General features: G+C 45.5%; 1 protein-coding gene across 2 annotated transcripts; it reads left to right on the top strand.

Annotated features, from left to right (window-relative positions):
- Nucleotides 1–43: 43 nt before the first annotated feature.
- On the top strand, nt 44–20648 carry PPME1 (protein phosphatase methylesterase 1). Of its 2 annotated transcripts, none has more exons than XM_010413284.4 (14): nt 44–201; nt 6064–6157; nt 7707–7799; nt 8837–8894; nt 9391–9442; nt 11246–11400; nt 12007–12097; nt 12448–12513; nt 12703–12835; nt 13285–13414; nt 13858–13902; nt 14685–14749; nt 15798–15865; nt 16825–20648. In XM_010413284.4, exons 1-14 carry the CDS (start codon nt 104–106, stop codon nt 16841–16843), a joined length of 1167 nt encoding a protein of 388 aa, XP_010411586.3. In that variant the 5' UTR covers nt 44–103; the 3' UTR covers nt 16844–20648. The 2 variants fall into 2 exon arrangements, with proteins under 2 accessions (XP_010411586.3, XP_010411585.2); XM_010413283.4 differs by lacking the exon at nt 44–201 and adding an exon at nt 487–902.
- Nucleotides 20649–21186: the final 538 nt, after the last annotated feature.

Here is a 21186-nt window from a genome sequence, read left to right as displayed (position 1 = left end):
CGGCGCTGCTGGGGGAGGCCGCTTCCGGCGGCGCGGGGCGGGGCGGCGGGGGTGGTTCGGGGGTCCCGGTGTTCCCGGTATTCCCGGTGTGTCCCTCGCTGTCATGTCGGCCCTGGAAAAGCAGCTGCATCTGGGCCGCCTCCCGCCGCGGCCCCCGTTGCCCGGCGGCGGCGGCCAGTCCGGATCCAAGATGCGCATGGGGTAGGCGGGGGAAGGGCAGGGCGGATGCGGGGATCGGGGGGGGAGTTTGGGGAGAGAGGTTACAACGGAGAGGAGGCTCTGGAGGGAGAAGGGCTCGTATTGGGGTCTGGAGGGACGGGTGGTCTTTATTGGGGGGATCTACAAGGAAGGGAGGCACGTGATTCCGGGGTCTGGACGGAGGGAATGGTCATGATCGGGGGTCCGGAGGGAGGGAATGGCCATGATCGGGGGATCTGGACGGAGGGAATGGTCATTGGGGAGTCTGGAGAGAGGGGGCTCGTACTGGTGGATCCGAACGGAGGGAATGGCCATTACTGGGGATCTGGAGGGAGGGTTGATCCTGCTTCCCAGTGATCCAGGAGAGTGACATCTGGATCAGGCTTCTCCAGCCGCATCGGGTAAAGGTGTCACTGCCCAGAGTATCCTTAGGGCTGGGGGAAGGTGGCAGGTGCTGGGATCAACTCTCCAGCCCTTTTCTCCCAGTTCTTTTGCCATCAGTTTTTGGAGGAAGGGTCAAGCACGATGTCTGGGTGGTACCTCAGAGGTTGGCTGGGGGAGAGGTGTACGGAAATTCTCAGGAGTTGAATTCCTAAGCTGGAGTTGGACTTTGATCATCCTTGTGGTGGGTCCCTTTCCAACTCAGAATATTCCATGATGCTGTGAAACCGGACTTCTCAGCCGCAGGCACCCATGTGAAGTAGGTGAGCTCTGCCAAATGACTTTAATCCCTGCTTAAATCTGGGATACTCTTAAGTCTTTTAAGCAGGGGTTGAGAGCACGTTTTGGAAGCTGTGGGAGAAGTTGGACTAGTGTCTAGGGGTGTAACATGTATTAATTTATATAATTCTTCCTCTCTTTCCATGCATTGGAGGGGTTTTAAATGCTGTTAGGGAAATGATTATGAAGAAAAGTTTATTTTCTGCCATTTTATAAACCTGTTTTTTCTTTTTCAAATGCTTTCAGAGAGCACTGATACAAAATCCAGTGTCACAGTTAAGGATCAAGAATTCCCCTGGAATTCTTCCCTTGGAAGCAGTGGGGAGTAGTTCATAATCATGTTGTGGTTACACGGCACAGCTGTAGTTTTGATTTACCACTCTGCCACCCAGTAAATCCCTTTACAGGTGATGTTCCTGTTGTGGGAGGTGCTGCACGTCCACCGTGGAATGGCCTCATCTGGAGGGGCTTGGGGCTTCTGTGAAAAGGAAACAAGAGGAAGTGGGATAGAAAGTTTAGCTTAAGCTGAGTTTATCAAGGTTCAGTTCAGTACAAACAAGTGCAAGATTCCACCCAAAGGGAATTCCACCAAAAGAGAATGGGATTAGTTGTACAGGGAGAACCCAGTGTGATTTTACAGTGCTGGCAGATGTACAGGGCTGCACTGAAATAGTCCTTCAAAATTCAAACTTTTACAGGGAACAAAAATAACTAAACTTAGGAAAACGTTTATTTGCTGCATTAAGCATCTCGCATTTATAAATGTGATTTATTTCTGCGCTTTCAATTTCTTGAATTGGAAGCCAGGGTGTTAAAATGGATTTAAACTTAATATCCATGAGTGCTAGCAACCTGATTTTTCCATGGCTAAATCCTCTGACTGGTGTGCTGGGCACTTTCTTTTTATTCCCTTTTTTTTCCACCATGCAGGTCATCTTAATGTGACTGTGGTGTGGCTGAAAGGAGATCTTGAGAAGTAGAGGGTCAAGCATGTGACATTGCTACAGAAAAATACAATTTACTGAGGACTTAACTGAAATAAAGTCTTAAATTTTTCGGTACTATGCCATTAAAAGGTTAATATGTTTTAGTAGTTCGTAAAAAAAGGCACCTGTTGCTGCATTTAGATATGTGAAAATAGACTTGTTTCTAGCTTCTTCTTTAAAGTTTATTCTTTTTTTGCTATTTTTCAGTACAATCACTTTCTTATGTCTCTCTATGGGGGAATCTCATTTGAGAAGTCAAACGGGCCGAAGCAAATTGAATCATGGAATTGTTCAGGTTGGAAAAGCCCTCTAAGATCATGGAGTCCAACCATCCCCCAGCACTGCCAAGGCCACCGCTGACCCCTGTCCCCAAGTGCCGCATCCACACGGCTTTAAATCCCTCCAGGGATGGGGACTCACCGCTGCCCTGGGCAGCTGTGCCAGGGCTGGACAGCCCTTCTGGGGAAGGAATTCTCCCCGATATCCAGCATGGCTCCTGCGACGTAGCTTGGACTGGGTTTTGTGGGAGCATGGGATGTGTGCTTAGAATTTCATTGTATTTCATAACACATGGCATTGATTCCTGCTTTGCTAGCACAGTCCTCTCCGCCCTGGACTTAAGTGCTCTCCAACAGAATTGTCCAATGAAATGACAGTTCCAAAAGGCTCTTTCCAAAGGAAGCTGGAGCTTCTCTTCAGCTCGAGCAATACGTGAAACAGCCACGGAGAGGAATTCAGTGTCCATTTCTTTAAGGAGCGCTCATGGCCAAGGCTCTGTTGGGAATTGCCTGCATGTTGCAAGTGATTCCTTCGAATTGCTCGACTGAAATGGAAACAAAATCAGGTTTTATGGCCTGATTTTGTGTTCTGTGGGGAAATCAAATAATAGAGTGTGTAAAGTCACTGGTGGAGCAAAAGGCCCCAGACCCACGGCAGCAGATCTCAGCAGCTGTAGCAGCTTCTGCATTTCCTGTCTTGTTTTTTGCCTTTAGTTTTTTGCTAGTGGCTCATTCAGAGTTAAGCACCTGGATGGGATTTAAAAATATAAGTCAGTTTGCCGTTCCTTTCCAGTGTGCGAGTAAAAATCACGTACAATCTCTGAAGATCTTTTAATTATCTAGAAGGGCTTGATTGGATCAGATCTGTGTCATTTGATCATGGCAATTCCAACTAATTTTTTCTTTTTTAATCCATTTTTTTCCCTTGGAATCCTTTTAATAAAGAAACATTTTATGTATTCAGCATCTCTAAGGCAGAACTTAAGATACTGTCCTTGTCAATTTTTAGAATTTCTAAATACAACTTGTCAGCCGTGACAGTTCTTACTTGTAGATGATGTTTGATTTGGTTGGGTTCAAATATGATGCGAGAATGAAATCTCTTGATTCATGCACTTGTTCTATATTTGCTTTAGTAGTTTTAAATAGGGGCTCTCAGCAGAAAAAGGACTTTCTGAAAATGGTTCCTTCTGCTTGGTGCAATTTTTTTTTTTTTTTCATTTTAGGAAAATAACCTGAGAGAAAACCCCTTCAAAAATTGGGGAGAGATTTGCTGAGCCATGTGGGCATCCTAGGGATCGAGGACATGATAAAGAGGACGAACTGCACAATAGGATAAAACAGCTGCAGAGGGTGCCCAGAATTTGTTTTGTAATTCCAGTTTCATATGCTGCCTGGCTGGCTTGGAGTTTAGGGATCATTCTAGAAAAGTTATTATGTCAGATCCATTTCTGTTTTGGCTTGCTGGATACTTTAAAAAGCTGTAATTAGTTCTGTCAGCTTAAATATTTGGTCAGCAAAATACGGCTTCAGCATAGGAAGGTGCAAAACCACAGCTGCTGTTTATTGGGCACACTTCTAATTTTGAATGTGTGTTGATGTTTTGCTAAAAAAAGCAGCTCTAGAAAAACTCAAATTCAAAGATACTTATTCTTTTCTTTGGAGAAATGTCTTCGCACAGCTCTCTGCGGTCACCTGGGATTTCATGGAAAACGACACATTTTTTCTGCCCTTTTGGGGGTTCAGTGTTAAACCTGAGGTCACTCATGTTTTCCCAGCCTTGCTTGGAGACGAGTATTTTGTTTTAAATCACAACCTACACGTATTTGCATCAGGGGTGACAATAGTTTTAATTCCCAGCTCCTCTTCACTTTCTGCTCCAGTTCCCTTGCAAACATAGGAGTTCTGGTGTATGTTTTTCCCAGCTACTTCACGTATGACACAACTACTAACATTTTCTCTGCAGGTATTAACTCTCGTTCAGCTGAATTTGAAGCATTGACTAATGGTGCTAAATACATCCATGTGGCAGGCTCCTAGGGAAGGGTTCTGCTGTGGTTTCATGGATTCCTCTTGCAATTCATGAGAAACTCTCCATGGATCTGCTCTGGAATTAGCATCTGCCCACCTCTTGCATGAAAATTTTAGCATTGGATCTCTGCTGTCAGAAATGGCATTTGGAGGAGACACAAAAATACTCATCCCTGGAGTGTCCAAGGCCAGGTTGGATGGGGCTTGGAGCAGCCTGGTCTGGTGAAAGGTGATTTCTTTGCACCAGCCAAGAGGCTGCTGTGTTCCCCCGTGTAACAGTGGCTGTCCATCCTGTAGCCCTGCTTCCACAAAAATGGCTTCATTTGGCACACAGCCAAAACTCTTCATCATGCATGACACAATCAATCAGCCACTTCCCCATGCTCTGCCTCCCCTGTAGGTAAGAGAATTCCCTTACAGATTTCTGGTGTCACAGTAGTACACAGGGGTGGATTACCAGGGAGTTCCTGCTGTTCACCAGATTTATGGATTATGTGGGAAGGGCTGTAGCCGGGCAGATGACAATGTTTACTGATCACCTGGAATTGCTCAGGGCAGTGGAACCTAAAACCAGCTGTAACTTGCGGTGCAAAAGTCTGACTGCAGTTGAAATGTTGCATTTTGAAAGGGTGGTGGAATTTATTTTCGCTAACTGCACATCCTACCTATTCAAAAACCGGAGAAGGGAAATCATCCAAGCTGTGGGCAGTTCTCTCCATCTCCAGAAAGAACCAGAACTGGTATGGACAGACCATGTGATCAGGGCTGGGATGGCTTCCAGAGAAAAATTAAGCTTGGAATGTGATATTTTTTTCCTTGATCAGAGAGTGAGATTAAGCTGAGGCGGTAAAAGAGATTAATATTTTCTGGATTTATGTAGGTGTGTGACATCTCAGTTTATTTAATTGACATCTGACAAGAAGTCTGGAAACCCACAGGAGGGAATTTGGTCTATTCAGGGGCTGGCTGGTTTATGTTTCATATCCTAGAAACACCAGGGGAAACAGAAATTTTGTTTCTACAAAATGGAAAAGCTGCTTTGTCTGTTCTTTTCTATTTCTTTAGGAAGCCAAGAATTCAGGAGAAGCTTTTTCAGCAGGGATTTTTCTGCTGGGAAGGTCTTTCACCCCTCACGCCCATGCTTGATTTTAATATTCTGTGCTGCCTGCCTGCCTCCCCCAGAAGAGTTGAAGTGCAAAAACATGGTGGTTAAAATGGTGCACTGTTACTCATCCTGTATCCTGGGCTCGAATTGAGCCTAATTATGCCACTTCCAAAATTAAGCACTACTCTTTTAGCCTTATTGAGTAAATACCAGCCTGAGAAACAGATTCTGCATCAACTGAGTCATCAGGAAAATTCTGATTGCAGAGCCTTTTGTCAGTAATGGGGATACAAGGAGAGGGCACAGCTGCACCTTTTGAAGGAACCAAAAAATAAATTGGTTTGTCAGCTGGGCACCTTTTGTCTGTGGGTCATTGCAAACTCGGAGGTTGTACGGGGACAGTATCATTGTTCTGTTTATTTTCCCTTGGCTTGGGTCTGTGTAGTCTAAATCACCATTGTTCAGTCTTCCTTGGAATTACTTGATGAGGAAAATACTCTTTTCTCTGTTTCCACTACATTTAGCAACAATTAGGGAGGGGAAAAAGGGGAGGATTTCTTCACTGACAATAAAATTCTGAATATTGTAGTTGTATGGGAATTTCACTGATGCATTGTTTGCTTCCAGTCCTGAGCTGTTGTGTAACACCAGCGTGTTCTCTTCAGTGAGAGGAGGCCTGGATGCCAATTTCAGTGAAAGACTTTAAAAATAACTCTTTCCTATGGAATTTTTTTCTGTCTTGCAGCCCTGGAAGAAAGCGTGATTTTTCACCAGTGCTTTGGAGCCAGTACTTTGAGTCTATGGAGGATGTTGTGGTAGAAAATGACACTGGCAAGGATATATCCTTTTTTTCATATTGAACTTGTCATAATCTAAGAGATAGCACATTTTTAGTTTATTGGGGTTTTTCAGCTTTTTCATGTGTTCCTTCTCATCTTCCATTATGTCTCTTGCAGGGTTCAGTGTCAGTAACTAGAACTGTCCCTTCTATGCTGATAGTTAAACTGTATCTAGCAAGGTCAGTTCCTGACAATTGCTTCTTTAGTAATCATTAATTAAAAAAAACTGTTTCCAGCAGTTTGATAGCATATTTTGCAGGGAAACACTCATCAGGTTCTCGTAATTCAAACCATGTCAGGACCAAAGCTGTTCACTGATTTTTATTAACTACAGTTAGTTAACTGGCAATCAGTGAACTGTCTGCTCAGGATTAATAGCAGCAGTACAACAGATAAACCTCGACGGAAACACAGAGATGTGAATAAATACTTCCAAATTTCTGGCCAAGACAGACGCTGTGATGCCACCAGTGTCTTCTGGCAGTGTCAGCCAGAGATTTTTCTGCAGCTGTTTCCTCTCCAAGATCAGGAATGCCATTAAGAAAACCAAACTTTCAAGTTATTTCTCTCCAAACACACTGGGAGGTGTGAGATCTCTGTTCAGTGCCTGAAACTGTGACCAACACATAAGACAAGTCACTTCATCAGCTGGGCTTTGTACACAAAGGGGATGTGCTGGAGCTCTAGCAGGTCCCTGGGGCAGAGCAGCGGGCACCAACCCAATCATGAATTCAGCTGCTTCCACAGTTCAGTCTGTCCACAGACTTTCATATGGGAGCTCAAGCTTCTGCTGAAGGGAACAGAATAAATCCTAAACAACTATGATTTGGTTAAACTTGGCATGCTTCTATGCACAACCTATCCAAATAGGTCTATTATGTTTTCTATTTTACATTAAACCCCTGGGGGAGTGCACAGCCCTTCATCAAATGTGGACAAGGTGCACATCATGAATCATGGAGTCACCAGAGCATCTGGGTTGGAAGGGACCTTAAAGCCCATCCAGTGCCACCCCCTGCCATGGGCAGGGACACCTTCCACAGTCCCAGGCTGCTCCAAGCCCCATCCAACCTGGCCTTGGGCACTGTCAGGGATCCAGGGGCAGCCACAGCTTCTCTGGGCACCCTGTGCCAGGGCCTGCCCACCCTCCCAGGGAAGAATTTCTTACAAACATTTGATCTAAATCTCCCTTCTTCCAGCTTAAAACCATTCCCTTGTCCTCTCATTATCTGCCTGTGTAAAAAATAACTATCCATCTTTTTTACAAATGGATTTCTAGTTTTCTCTTAGTTCACTGTTGTGCCCATAGCGAAAAGGACGGGAGGTGAGTGAATTACGGGGGGAGAAAACCTGGGCAGCAGGAGAAAACTCTTGAAGCTTAAGTTGAGTTACATTTTTGTCCAGGTAATGCTTGAACATTCCTGTTGGTCAGAGAAACAAGGCCTTGGGTACAGAAGGCTAGAAATAAAATACTGTTAGGTATAGCAAGCTCCAAAATTCATTCAACTGCCTTGAAGTAACTCTGTGAAATGTCCTTAACTGTTCATACACTTTTCGAATTTACAAAAGTGGGTTGGAGGGGCCTGTCTTGCTGCTGTTACATGGTGGAGGCCACTCTGCTCTGTCCTGGGCTGTGTTTACTGTAAGTAAAGCTGCTGCTCTGTAGAAATAAATGTGTGGAAATGAAGCTCTCTGAGTGTGGAAGGCAGTTATCCATTCACCTCTGGGAAACACTGCAAAACAGTATTATAAAAGATAACAGTATTATCTTTGTGTGGTTGGGGTTATTGCTTAGGTGCCTGGGCACCTTGCAGGTGAAGGGTTTGGGCTGTTTTTAGGGGCTGGAAAATACTAATTTGTGGATTCATTTGGTTTGGGGAAAGCAACTGCTCCAGTCATTTAAGAATCGAATAGCTGAAAAATCAAAAGAAGAGGACTGGGTAGCTTTGAGGTCTGGGTAGCTTTTGCCAGTTGTGTAGGTGGTTCTATTAAGAATCCCTCAGCAAATTCCCCCACTCCTGCAGGGCTGTTATTTAAATAATCAATGATTCCTTAACACAGAAGTCTTCCTGTCAACAAAACATGCCACTTAATCTTTGTGATGCCTGAAATAACGTAGTTAAATTGATCTGTCAGGGACAAATAGAGCCGTAACTGTGTTGCAATTATTATGCCCTGCCTTACCTTAAAAAGATTCCTCACTTGTTTCCCCTGACCTCTTTGGACTAATCAATTTTTATACATTTCAGCCTGTAAAATTCCTTTCTTTGAGAGCAAACTGAACGTGTACTGCAAAGCAGCTGCTTCACCTCCATGTCAGCCATGAAGCCAAGAGTAATTCTATACTGTGTGGGGCTCGGAGAGCGGGGGAATCCCTTTGGTGTCTGTAATCCCACTGCCGTTCCAGTTTTCAGAGGTGCTGCAGGGCTTGAATTCACAATCCCAGGAAACACACGTCATGTCTTAGGCACAGTGAAATAATTGTCCCTGTTAACAGTGCTAACAAGGATGGGGCTTTGGCCCATTAAGGATAGTCTTGTGGATTCTTTTTGCTTGTGCTTTGTAACACCCCATCCAATCCAGGTTCAGCCACTTCTGTGGCCGTGAAGGGTTTTTAGGGAGTTCTTGTTGTTGCTAATCCCATTTTGCAAACAATATTCTCTCCCTCTCTCCTTGCAGTCTGCAATCATTAACAGGATCCAGTGTAGGATTGTGGCTTTAGACCTCCGAGGCCATGGTAAGTCAAAGAAATAAGTCGAGTTAAATCAGTGTGTTACACACTCCCAGTTTTTAAAGGAGATGCAATGAATTCCTCACAGGATGACTAGGGAAACATCCTTAAGGTATCCCAATTTGGATTCGAAAGCAGGGATGGAAGACTGGCTTCTGTCAGAAGCTGAGACCCCCTCAACTTTTGTGCGAGACAGTGGTGGACTAGTTCCTTCCACCAAGCCCTCATTCAGATTTCCATAACCTAGAGGTGGTCTTTGCCATGAGAAACAAGGGCTGTTCTTTCATTTTAACATCCATTAAGAACAGTTACGGGCAGTGTTTCCTACCCATAGTACCAAGTGTTCCTGTTAATTCTGTGTTTCTTAATTATTCATGTTCATTGCAGTAGGCTTGCTCTACATATCTGTGCCTAAAGCTTTGTACAGTCACTGCTCTAAGTCCTGAGGGGGCCTGAAGTTTTTCAACTTAAGTGAACTTAACTTGGGTTGGGTTTTTTTCAGGAGAAACGAAAGTAAGGAATCCCGAAGATCTGTCTGCAGAGACTATGTCGAAGTAAGGAAACTTACGCTGATTTCCCTTTTCACAAAGCTCCATTTTCTTTCCTTGGCTGAACAATAAACTACTTGAGGGCACACAGCCTTCATTCAAAGGAGCTGGAAGATAGTTTAATTTCATGTGATCCTGGTAGTTATCTCTTCTTTATCTTCCATTCTGGGGCAGTTTGAAATTACGTCTCTCCCGGCTGAGTCAGATTCCGAACTGGTGGTGTTCTCCAGGTACTCTGAGTTTTTAAACAGTGAGCACTTCAAACCTGCAGCATGCTGTAACACTTGCCAAAGAGTTCCTAATGGAGGTGGACTGCTTTCCTTAGACATCCATGGGGTATTTTAGCCTGAAATCACCAGTTTGGCTCTTCTTGGAACGAGTGTTCAGAGCGGGCCCGCGTTGGCCTGGTGACAGTCCCAAAGTCTGGGTCACAGGCACAGGATTTTCAAGCATAGAGTTGCTTTTTCAAGCTGTCATGACCCGCTTTGGCATGCAAATCCATCCCCCTCTTGACAAAACTGTAAGAAAAACAAATACCCACTGCTAAGTACATTATGTTCTGCCCATATTTAGTACAAAGAGACTCTTTGCTGTGACTACAACTAAATGATGAAGGATTTTGTAACCTTCCCATGGACAAATCCGCTTGGTTTGTTGAGGGGAGGCCATGTGTGAAATGTATTCTGACTTCCATTGTATACCTTATTCCTGCTGCTTATGCCTTGTCAGATCCTGATGTGTAACTGTCCTGAGGAGATGCCGGATTAAATAATTAGAATATTTTAGATCTGGAGCAGCACTGCTCCCACTGGGGGGAAAGCAAGTTCCTTTTGTTTTGAAACCTTCCCCTCTTCTTAGCAATAAGCTTGAAACTTAGTCCTGACTATCTTTTAAATAGGAGCCTTAAATTATAACTGGTTTTCATGTTTGTTCTTTTAAATCAAATCCTCAAGCAATTTTCTCTAGCAGAGCAAATAAGCTGGTCAGCCCGTTCATTTCTTCACTTGTTTTCTATTTCCAATACTGCTCAGTTCTCAGGTTCCTCTGAATGGTTGTAGTCAGGAAAGCCAGCTGGGGTGTCTTTAAACTGCTCTTCAGCAGATTTCAGTCGTTAGTTCTGCTGCTGTTTTGGGGTTTGAGAATCATACTAGCCAGCTTTCCCGTCCTGGGAAAAGTGTCAAGTGACAGCTTCAGTTTAAAGTAGGTGTGCTGTGGAAAGGATGGGGAAATTTCCCCTTGCCTTGTGGCATCTGTGTTCATAGAGAGTCTCAATCTTTTTGCTCGTGCTCAGTGTTGTTCATCTTTGCCATGGTCAGTAGGGCCCAGTTATTTTTCTCTCTCTAATTCCAGTTTCTTCTTTTCAGAACAATTAATTTCTTGGTTTGTGCTTCCATGCAAGATGATTTGACAGCTTTTCCTCACCTTTTATTTAACATTCCCACCAGCAAGTGTCAACCTAAAATGTCTTCTACAAGGAATCACAGAATTTGGGTGGGAAGGGACTATAAATTTCAGCCACATGGGCAAGGACACCTTCCACTAGACCAGTTTGCTTGAATTTCTTTTAAATTTGTATCTTTTAAATGAGGATTTTCTGCTAATAAAAAGAGAAATTACATGGATGATCAGGAAAGCATTGGCTTGCAGGGTTTCCTGCATTGGTACTAAGATGAAGCAGTGACAGGAGAATAAACTTATCTGTTGCCTGCGGGTTAGAAGAGGCTTTGGAGCTGCACACCCGTCTCGGGGGTGTCCCTTGTCCTCCCCTGGAGGTGGAGGTGCCATCCATGGTTTGCTCTCCCTTGGCAGAGACGTGGGGAACGTGGTGGAAGCGCTGTACGGGGACCTGCCCCCGCCCATCATGTTGATTGGGCACAGCATGGGGGGGGCCATCGCCGTGCACACGGCCGTCGCCAACCTGGTGCCGAGTTTGCTGGGGCTCTGCATGATCGACGTTGTGGAAGGTGAGTGTGGGTGCCCTCAGAGGCTTTCAGCCCTTCAGGTGGGCTTCTGCCTTCCCCCTCTTCTCTTCGCCCCAAATCCCTGAATACAGAAAGTTTTGCCCCATTGTTAAACCAATTCCATTCTACTAACAGATCCTACCCACACAAAAATCTTTCCAGTGTGACCCTTCCTTTTCGTTTTCCCAGCTGGACTCTCTGTTTGCTTTTTTCCTGCTAATTTCACAGAATCAGAGAATCAGCTAGGTTGGAAAAGACCTCTGAGATCATCGAGTCCAACCTATGAACCTAACACCACCTTGTCAACTAGACCATGGAACTAATTCCTTTGAAACACTTTCTTGGTGGGGAAGACTGTGGCTTTTGCTGTAGTGCTTGGTGCTGATAAATATTTGCTGCTCTTAATATCTGAACATCCTACCTATTCAAATAGTAATTTTCCAATGTGACTGTTGGCTCAGAAATACTATCTGTACTTTCCTTAGCATTATATCCCCAGGGAGCTCCAGCTCTCTCTGAGGGTGTTGCAGCCAGTTGTGTATAGAGGGATGTGGCAATAATTTCATCAGATGCCATGAAGTTGATGTAGATGATGTCATTTGCTTTTAGGTACAGCCATGGATGCCTTGAACAGCATGCAGAACTTCCTAAGGAGTCGTCCCAAAACATTCAAGTCACTTGAGAATGCCATTGAGTGGAGGTAAGGCTTGGGCTCAGTCACTCGAATCAGTTGTCTTTGTAGCTTGACTCCAGAAGGAAACTAAGTTTATATACCTTGGCTGTTTACAGGCCCTCTCCCAGCCCCCTGGCATGGGTTTAACCCTGTTTCACTGTTTCCCCACCAGCACTTCTCCCTCTTTCTCACAGTTACAGTGACAACGGGAGGTCCACATAAGTTGAGCGTGAGCCACTGTGAGACCAGGAGCTGTGGGAATGGTTTGGGGAAATCCTGAGCTGTAGAGGAGTTTAACTCCTGTTTCTGGGCCTGCTGGTTCTTGAAGCTCTTCAGTAAATATTTCTGTCTGTCTTCTGATTATTTTTTTTTCCTAGTGTAAAAAGTGGACAGATAAGAAATCTCGAATCTGCCAGAGTTTCTATGGTCGGTCAAGTCAAACAGTAGGTGGCTTTTGGTTTATTTTTAAATAATTTTTTCTGTTTTACAATACTATTGCTGCATAAGTGCACTTGAAAGTGAAAATTTCTTCAAGCAAAATTGCTGAACACCTTAGGTTTAATCCTGGGTGGTTTTTTGGTTTGGAGTTTTTTCTTTCGTCAGGGAATCAGTTTCTGGTTTTATTTTCACAGGTGCGAAGGGGCTGCCAGTCCTGAATGCCCTAAAGCCATAGTAGAGGGAATTATTGAGGAAGAGGAGGAGGAGGATGAGGATGAGGAAGGGGGAGGCTCTGTCAACAAAAGGAAGAAAGAGGATGACACAGAGGTAGGGAGTTCGTTACTGTGTTTTCAGCTTCCCCTGCAAGAGCAGTCACCTGTAGTTATCCAAATCATTCTGGTATGAAAGGGAGCCACTCCAGGGAGAGAAAACTGAATGAGAGCCAAGTCGAAATGTTCAGACAATTTGTGAGCTATTTGTGGCAGTAAGAAGTAGCAAATTGATTGCCCTGAATCCTTCAGTCTTCTCCTGAAGGCTCTTCTCTTCTTGGTGTAGTTCCTGCTGACTTTCTTGTTCCTTACTCAGGTACTTTGATTTGGAGAGATACTTAGAAGCAAGGAGGGTCATCCCTGGAAGTATGTAATCCACCAGAGGGAGCCAGTATTTTTTTATTTTTTATATCTATATACTTATGCATTTCCAAGTGGCTCCCTGAGTTGGTTTTCTTTCTGCTGTTTTACTGATCACTAATGCAGAGCTCTCTCTCCTCCCTGCAGACAAAGAAGGAGCATTTATACACGTGGCGAATCGAACTGGCCAAAACAGAAAAGTACTGGGATGGCTGGTTCAGGGGTTTATCCAACCTCTTCCTAAGCTGTCCGACTCCAAAGCTTTTGCTTTTAGCTGGTACGTGTCTCTTCCAGTCCTGGTGAGCACTTCAGTGATGTCCCACTTGTATTTCAGAGGACAGGGTCAGCATTGGGCTACAGTGTTTCCAGGGAATACCTGGGCTTCTCTGTGTCTCTTAAAATAGTGTGGAGTGATTTGAACTTTTCAAGTGAAAGTCAAATACAGCTGTAAGCCCTTTTTGTACCTTAATAGGAAATACAGCAAGTAAATATCCTTTTAAGTTGTAGGGAGGGCTGTGCTCTTGCATTTTTTGGCTGTGTTTCTTTCCTGTCACTTTACTTTCTTGAGGTGCAGCAGTGAAATGTCATTGTTGTGGGTGTCAGAGGTGTTTATTTTCTGTTTTTCAAGCTAAGGTCTCTTTAAAATATGGAGTAAAGCCTGGCTCAGAGAGTTGTGTTCTCTCTGGCTTTTCTCCAATACATTTGTTTATTTGATTGTAGGTGTTGACAGGCTGGACAAAGATCTGACCATTGGACAGATGCAAGGTAAATATTTAATATTGTTACTGCAGCCTTACTGTAATGCTCTTTTTGCATGACAGCTTGTTGCTATGGGTACAGTCAATATCCTAACAAATGGGCATTAAAGAATTAGTCCATCCCCAAGTGTTCTCTAACTGTGGTCCAGGAGAGGTGGGGAAGGTGAGGAGGGAAAGGTTCAATTTGAAGGGCCGTTGCCATGGGTTTTGTTCAATCTAGTGTTCGATGCTCCCAGCAGTGGAGCTGCCACACTTCTCTTGCATGAGAGTGATTGTCTGTGAGGGCTTCCTTCTAATCCATTTTTTCCCTTTCTAGCTACATTTCTGATGTTCCTAGCTAGAGCACCTGGGACCATCCAAAACTGTCCCATCTTCCAGTGTTTCTGGCAGACAGCAGACCAAGATTAAGCATCTTCATTCATGTTTTGGGTTGGGTTTTTCCCCCCCCATCCCGGCTTTCCAGAGCAACCAGTACTGGAAAGTAGCATTGGATAGCAGGATAAATGTTACCTTAAGGTAAATCTGATAACAGTTCCAACTCTGACACTTGCCTGCATTGAGAAGCTCTGAGAAGTTCAGCTTCATTTTAACTCCTGGGAACCTGCTCTAGTTACACCTCAGGAAGGTGAATTAAGCAGCTGGTCCATGTTTTCTTTGGAGCCAGCGGTTGTGTACGGTGTAGAGTCTGCTGAGACCTCCTGCCATCCTGGGGCCTCTTTTCCAGCTACATTTAGTGAGATTAGTTGGTACAGAACGTGAGATCCATGTGCTGACTCTCTCAATCCACAGGGAAATTCCAGATGCAGGTCCTCCCACAGTGTGGCCACGCAGTCCATGAAGATGCTCCAGACAAGGTGAGCCCCACCGTGGGGTTGGAGCTACATAAGCCATGGTCTGAAATGCAAAAATGGATCTGTTCATTACCATGGAGCAGAGATCATACTTCAGGGGCATTTTTTGGCACAACAACTGGCTTTCACAAGCAGCTTGGATTTTTTAGCTGTCTGGAAAGCTCTGGCTAAGACGTTATGTGCCACAGGGCTGGGTTATGGATTTAACTCTCAGGCTCGTGGTGATGTACCTAATTCTACCCATGTGGAGTGTGGATTTCTCCTCTCTTCCTTTCCTCATGAAGTTCCCCACTATCCCTTGCACTAAGCTGCAGCTTTAGGGGTTGGTCTGTGTTTTGTTGAGTTGGGTGGCTCACATTTTCCAAATAGAAACCAAATGTTCCTGAAGCAGCTTTGACAGAGCAGTGCTGCTTCTGGGCATTGCTGGAGTTTGTTTCCAGATGGAATCTGGAATGTGGTGCAGCCAGTGGAGCCTGTGGTTGGGAGCACATCTGGTTTTAAAGCTCATTCTGCACTGACAGCTGCGTTAAAACTCAGCCTTTCTGTGCTTCACTTTACCTGTCTGAAATAGGTATTTTTATCTAAACACACTGAGTTCTTAAGTTGTTACTCTTTTTTCATACATTCTAAGCAGTATTGAACAGATTGGGTGAGGCTTGGAGCAGCCTGGTCTAGTGGAAGGTGTCCCTGCCCATGGCAGGGGGTGGAACTGGATGAGCTCTAATGTCCCTCCCAACCGAAACCATTCCAAGTCACCGTCTTGCATCCTGAATTTACCTTTTCTCCCTGCTAAACTTAGACATTGTTTTAAGAATTACCGAAATGGCTGGACAAAAAGTTTGGTCACTTCTTGATGGCAGGCTCAGTGTCTGAGTACAGCTGGAAGGGTCTTACACAGAGCTCTTGTTTTAAAGGAGCAAACTCGATTCAGCAAGAGAACCCTGAGGACATGAACTGTTGTTGGAAATACTGCAGGCTTTGAAAACTGACTGGCTTTGCTGTTCTCTTTGTGTCCCTTTAAATCCTGAGCGATGTTTTTCCCTTCCCTCAGGTTGCTGAAGCTGTTGCGACATTCCTGATCCGTCATAGGTTTACAGAGCCCATCGGTGGATTCCAGTGGTAAGGCTCCATGGAGCTGTGTCCTGCTCTCACTGCCCGTTTGGCTCTCGAGGTGGGAGGTTGGAATTCTAGCATGGTGCTAAAAACCACAGATAAACAAACAGCTCTGAATCACAGCCAGTAATACATTTGGTGTTTGTGTTCCCTTTAAACTTCTCATGTATTTACATGTGCTGATGAAACCTCCTTCCTTGCAAGGGAGGAGCAAAGCTGATTTCTTTCTTTATAGCCTGCCAGAAGGCAAAATGACAAATTTTATGACATTTAGCTTAAATAGTATTTTAGTAAGTAACCAAGGCCCTGTGGTGTGGAAACAACTTGCATCACAGTCCCTTGGCCAGGAAATACTGGTGAGATGAGGCAGGTAAAGCTGTGTGCTTCACTTTGCAGACTTTCCTTACTTATCTCATGTGTTTTCTTATCAAAATGGTCTGTGGAAGCCAGGCCTCTGTGATCAGCCAGGCAGTGAGAGAAGGGTGTGATTGATATGGTTGGTAGGAAAAACTCCCAAAGTCTTACTTACAGCACCATGAAGCGTAGACCTCACAGAAGGTGCTGATTTCTTTTAGGATCATATTTCAGGTGAGTGGTACAATAAGCCTGTTTCTTAAGCAGTCCTGAAAAGTCTTCCCGCTTTTAGCTAAGAATTCCTCTACAAAAGCTGGAAACCCCAGAAAGTGTGATGCTAGAGTGGCAATGCTAAAGAGGTATTGCTGCACAACATCTACATTTATTTTCGTCTTTATCTTGTCCCTTGGGGTTGAAACTGTAGGAATGCAGGACTGTGGACTGCATGTTTTAAATCCAGTGAAAGGATATAGTGTAGGTTGATGTGTAAATAGGGAGAGAGGGAGAAGACCAAAGGACTTTACAGCTAAATTTAGGTTGTTGCCGAGTTTGCAGAGAATACCTTGATGCTAACACGGGGTCTTTCTTCCACTCTCTTTTTTGCCTCCTAGTGTGTTTCCTGCTTGTTAATATCCTGGTGTTCTCCAGCACTGATTCCCATTGTAAATAAACTGCACCAGAGGCCACTGTGATGTATCCATATCCTCTCATCTCCCAGTCCAGCAGCAGTGAGAAGTTGATGTGAGATTCCTCCCCTAGAACTAGTTCTCCAGAATATCTAAATTCTTAGGGACTTCCTTGCTGGGAAGCAGCTTCTACTGAAGACCATGAAAAGCTCTTCAGGCCCTTGGAAGTGGGATCCTCTTCTCTGCTGCCACAAGGAAAGACCTCCTGGAATCCCATGCAGTCGATCATACCAATCTCCATCAATTCTCAGACTTTCTTGGACCCAACTGCAGAAGGGCTGTTGGCAGTCCAGATTCACTGAGGGCATTGCAGCACAGCCAAAGGCTTCAGGATTTCTCTGTGGAATCGTAGAATCATCTTGGAAGTGCCCCTTAGGTTTGGGTTTTATATATACACTTTTTTTTCCCCTAAAGCAGACGAGGAATTGGCTTCATTGGGAGCTCAGGTTTCACCTCACCGGCACCAGCCTTTGGGGTTAAGCTGTGGGAAGAGCCTGGAGGCCACTTTCCTGGGCAAAGTTGGATGGGATTGTAAATCAAAAAGGTGAGGGGGGGACCGTGAGCTCCATTTCAGAGTCATGCAGCTTTTCTAGTTCTCATTTCAAGTCCTCTCTGGGAAGAAGAGCCTGGATAACTCCATCTCCTGCAGACACATCCCAGGCCAGAGGACTCTGAACCTGCATTTATGGGGAAGACCCAAGAGCAGCAGGGACAATGTGGTCAACAGGCAGTTTGGCTGCTTTCTGCCCCTGGAATGTGTTTGTTCTTCCCTTCTTGTAGCTGCCACACACAGCTGAGCACAGATCAGCGCCTTTGGGATGGAGAGACGTGGAACGGGCTGTAGGAAAAACCCTGGGAGAGCTTGGAGTCAGTCCTGCTGATGTTGATGCAGAGGTGTAGGCAGCTGTTCCCCGCAGTATCAGAGGAAGGACCTTGTTTCCACTGTTGCTTCCTAGATCATTTTGCTGCCTGCCTTCCAGAATTCCATGTGCATAGAGCTTTTCTTCAGGGTTCAGTTATCCACAGACAGTTTGTGGGCTTGCTTTCACCTAAGAGTCACTCTAGAGTGTAACAGCAGACACAGTTTGGAGCAGTTTTCCTCAATATTTTGCTGGTGGATGTCCGAAATCCCCTTTTTTGCCTGGTGTCCATAATCCCTTGCTGCTGTCCGATGATTTTAACCCTGCTTTGCCAAGGCAGGGTTCTGGGGTCATTTGGGAGCTGCCCTGTGCATCCCATGACAAGAGCCATCAGGAATTCTTGGCATTTGAGTGGTGCAGATGGGGCAAAGGGTTTAGCCCTGGCCTTGGGCCTGGTGGAGATCCACTTAGCTCTGATTCACCGGGCACAGCAGCCCCGTGGCCTTGCTCTGTGTCCCTTCCCTGACACATCAGGATGGGAAGCACCTGGATTAGAGACAGGAAAGCCTCATTCCAGAGAGGAATGCCCTCCTGGCACTTTGGCCATCGGCACTCAGGTGTTACAAGAGCAACTGCTGGCTCTCTGCACTTCCCTCTGTGAGTCACCATGTTAATTACTGCATTAATTTGATGTAGCATCCACGCTGGTTTAGTTCCTGATGGATTCAATGGATCTTCAGTAGCTGAGATGCAAAATAGCTCTTTCCCCAGCCATGTCCCCAAAATGGGCAAAATTCTCTTTTCCAGGCAACTATTTTGTTCAGATTGTTAGGGATTAAATAATCCAGTGTGTATATCCAGAGTCTCACTTCCCGGGATCATACTCATGAATGATCGTGGTGAAGTCACATTCCTCTGTGGTGAAATAACTCGGAGAGTCTGACTTGGAGTGATTCCTTGTGTTATCCCTTTGGTTTGTGAGGTTGTAAAAAAGCCCAACCAAACAGAACCCTCCTTGGAAAGCAAATCAGTTTTGTGTTCTGTAGAAGCACCACTGGAAAAGGAATGATTTCTGAAATCCTGTGGGCTCCCCGGGATTCTCTTTTGTTGTTAACATTGAGTGAGTGAAAAGAAAATAAATCTTTCAAGAGCCTGTTTAATTGAATGGTGCGTCGCTCCGTGCCAGCTCCCAGCCCCCAGCCCTGCCTTGCCCAGGATAGGTGGCTGTTCAGGGACTCATGTGGTACTGGATTAAAAAAATGGATTCCAGGGACAGCAGCACCACTGTGGGGGTGGGGGAAAGGGAAATTCCTTTCGGCTCTGTCAAGCCATGTACATTTTTGAGACTGTACTTTTGTCTGAGAAATATTAATGCTCCTGCTGCAGTTTCCAGGGGGCTGCAGGCTGGGATAAATGGCATTTGGTGAAGGATACACAGGCTGTGGTAAAAGTAACTGCAGAGAGAAGGAATCTTCTCTTTGGCTCACGAGAAACAGGGACATAGAGAAATTCCCCCCAAAAACTTCCAGCTTTGCATTTTTCCTGCAAGAAAGCCTTTGGATTACTTAGAAACCTCTCTTGGTTTTGTTTCACTTGTCAGATTGAGGATCAGTGACAACTTTCCCAATGGAAGATCCCAAGGCTTGGCAGGAGCAGGAGATGTACTTTAGGATGCTGATTTGTTGCAGGCTTCATTTTAATTGAATAAATTAAAGAAAGAAATGTCTAAGACCTAGGATGAGTTTTGCCAGATTATGTGCACTGGACAAAGCCATCAGGGACTTGCAGATGATTGGAGCATTGGGATTGTTGGAAAAAGATTATTTCCTGTATTGCCAAAGCAGGTTTGAACTCTTGCTTTGAATAAATCAACCCCTGAGTAAGGAATTAAACTCAGGCCTGGGACTGTCCAGCCAGAATTTTCCCCTTTTGGCAAGGGAAGGGCCTGGACAACCTGAGGAAGCCCATTCCAGCCCTGTTTTCCACGTGTTTGTGATTTGCAAGCAGTGTTGGGATGACTTGCAAAAGGTGGAGCTGGGCAACACAGACCTTGGAAAATCCCCCCAGGAGGGTCGACTGGGTATTAGGAAAAAGGTTTTTTACAATTTAGGCCCTGGCACAGGTTGCCCAGAGAAGCTGTGGCTACCCCTGGATCCCTGGAAGTGTCCAAGGCCAAGTTGGACGGGGCTTGGAGCAACCTGGGGTAGTGGAAGTTGTCCCTGCCATGGCAGGGGGTGGCACTGGATGGGCTTTAAGGTTGTTCTGTACCCAAATTATTCTGATTCTGTGACCTTAGCACTGACATTTTTCGTCTTCTCCACTACTGCCTTTTCTTTTGGGAGCAGGAAGGCCCGCGAAAAGGGCTGTGTGGAGGTGCCTGGCAACCAGCTGTTCACTGGTTTGAACTGGTCATCAACACTCCTGGAAATCTAGACCTGGATCTTTAGGCAAGGTCAAAAAATTGAGCTTATGGCTTGTCACTTCCAAGAAATCTTGGCCCTAGTGCATTCTCCCACCCGTCTCTGAGCCTGGCGCTCTGCTCACAGCCTGGAAGTGCCCTTTGTGTTGCCCAGACCTGCATCCCTTGGTTGTGTCATCCGTCCCACGATGCTGCACCCTTTGGTGGCATCCAACATGGCGGGAATGGGATCGGCTGTTTGCTCCAAGTTTTGCTGCCGGATGCTTGGCCAGTTGTGGCTGAGCTTTCCCAGTGTGGCAGGGTGACCTCTTGCCACGTGCTGCTGTTTCCAGAAGGAAAATGTGTGTGTGTGTGTGTGTGCGCGTCAGTTCTCTGGAAACCACACGCTGTGTCCCATGTCAGCCTCATCCTGGTCTTGTCTTGTTCTGTGTCTGTTTCCCTCGCCTACAAATAAAGCATTTGTGAAAAGCCTGGAGTAGGAATTCCTGCTTTCCCTTTAGCTGTGATTCTTGGGCTCCTCGGAGCAGCCTGTGGAGGAAGGGGGTTGATCCAGCTGTTCCTGTGCCAGACCCAACCCTTGGGTTTTTCTGGTGACTCACGGAAGCCTCTTGTCGTCTAAAATGCTGCCCCATCCCTTCCCTGCACCCCAGTGTGGGGAGGAGGGGGGAGTTTAGCCACAGCTTTCGCTTTTCCCCCTCCTTTCCGTGACCAGTGACTCCCACGTGTACAGAAACATCTGGAAGTAATAAACCCCAGCACTGGGGCTGGTAAGTAACCTGTGCTCTGTTCAGCCTTCTCTGAGTCCTGTGGTCGTTGTTCCTGGCTGAAAAGCAGGAACTGGGAGAAACTGGAAATCTTCCAGGCTGTTTTACATTCAGGCAGGTTTAACAACCCCAAAGGGCTGCTGGAGCCTCTTCCCAGTGCTCCAGCTCCTGCTGTCCTGCCCAAATGCTCCTTGCAGCTCACCCCCTATCCCTGTGTGCCTACGGAAAGGTTAATCCACGGCTG

This window comes from Corvus cornix, chromosome 1 (assembly GCF_000738735.6).
Source record: "Corvus cornix cornix isolate S_Up_H32 chromosome 1, ASM73873v5, whole genome shotgun sequence".
NCBI classification, from domain to species: domain Eukaryota; kingdom Metazoa; phylum Chordata; class Aves; order Passeriformes; family Corvidae; genus Corvus; species Corvus cornix.
This window is presented reverse-complemented; position numbering and strand designations above follow the sequence as displayed.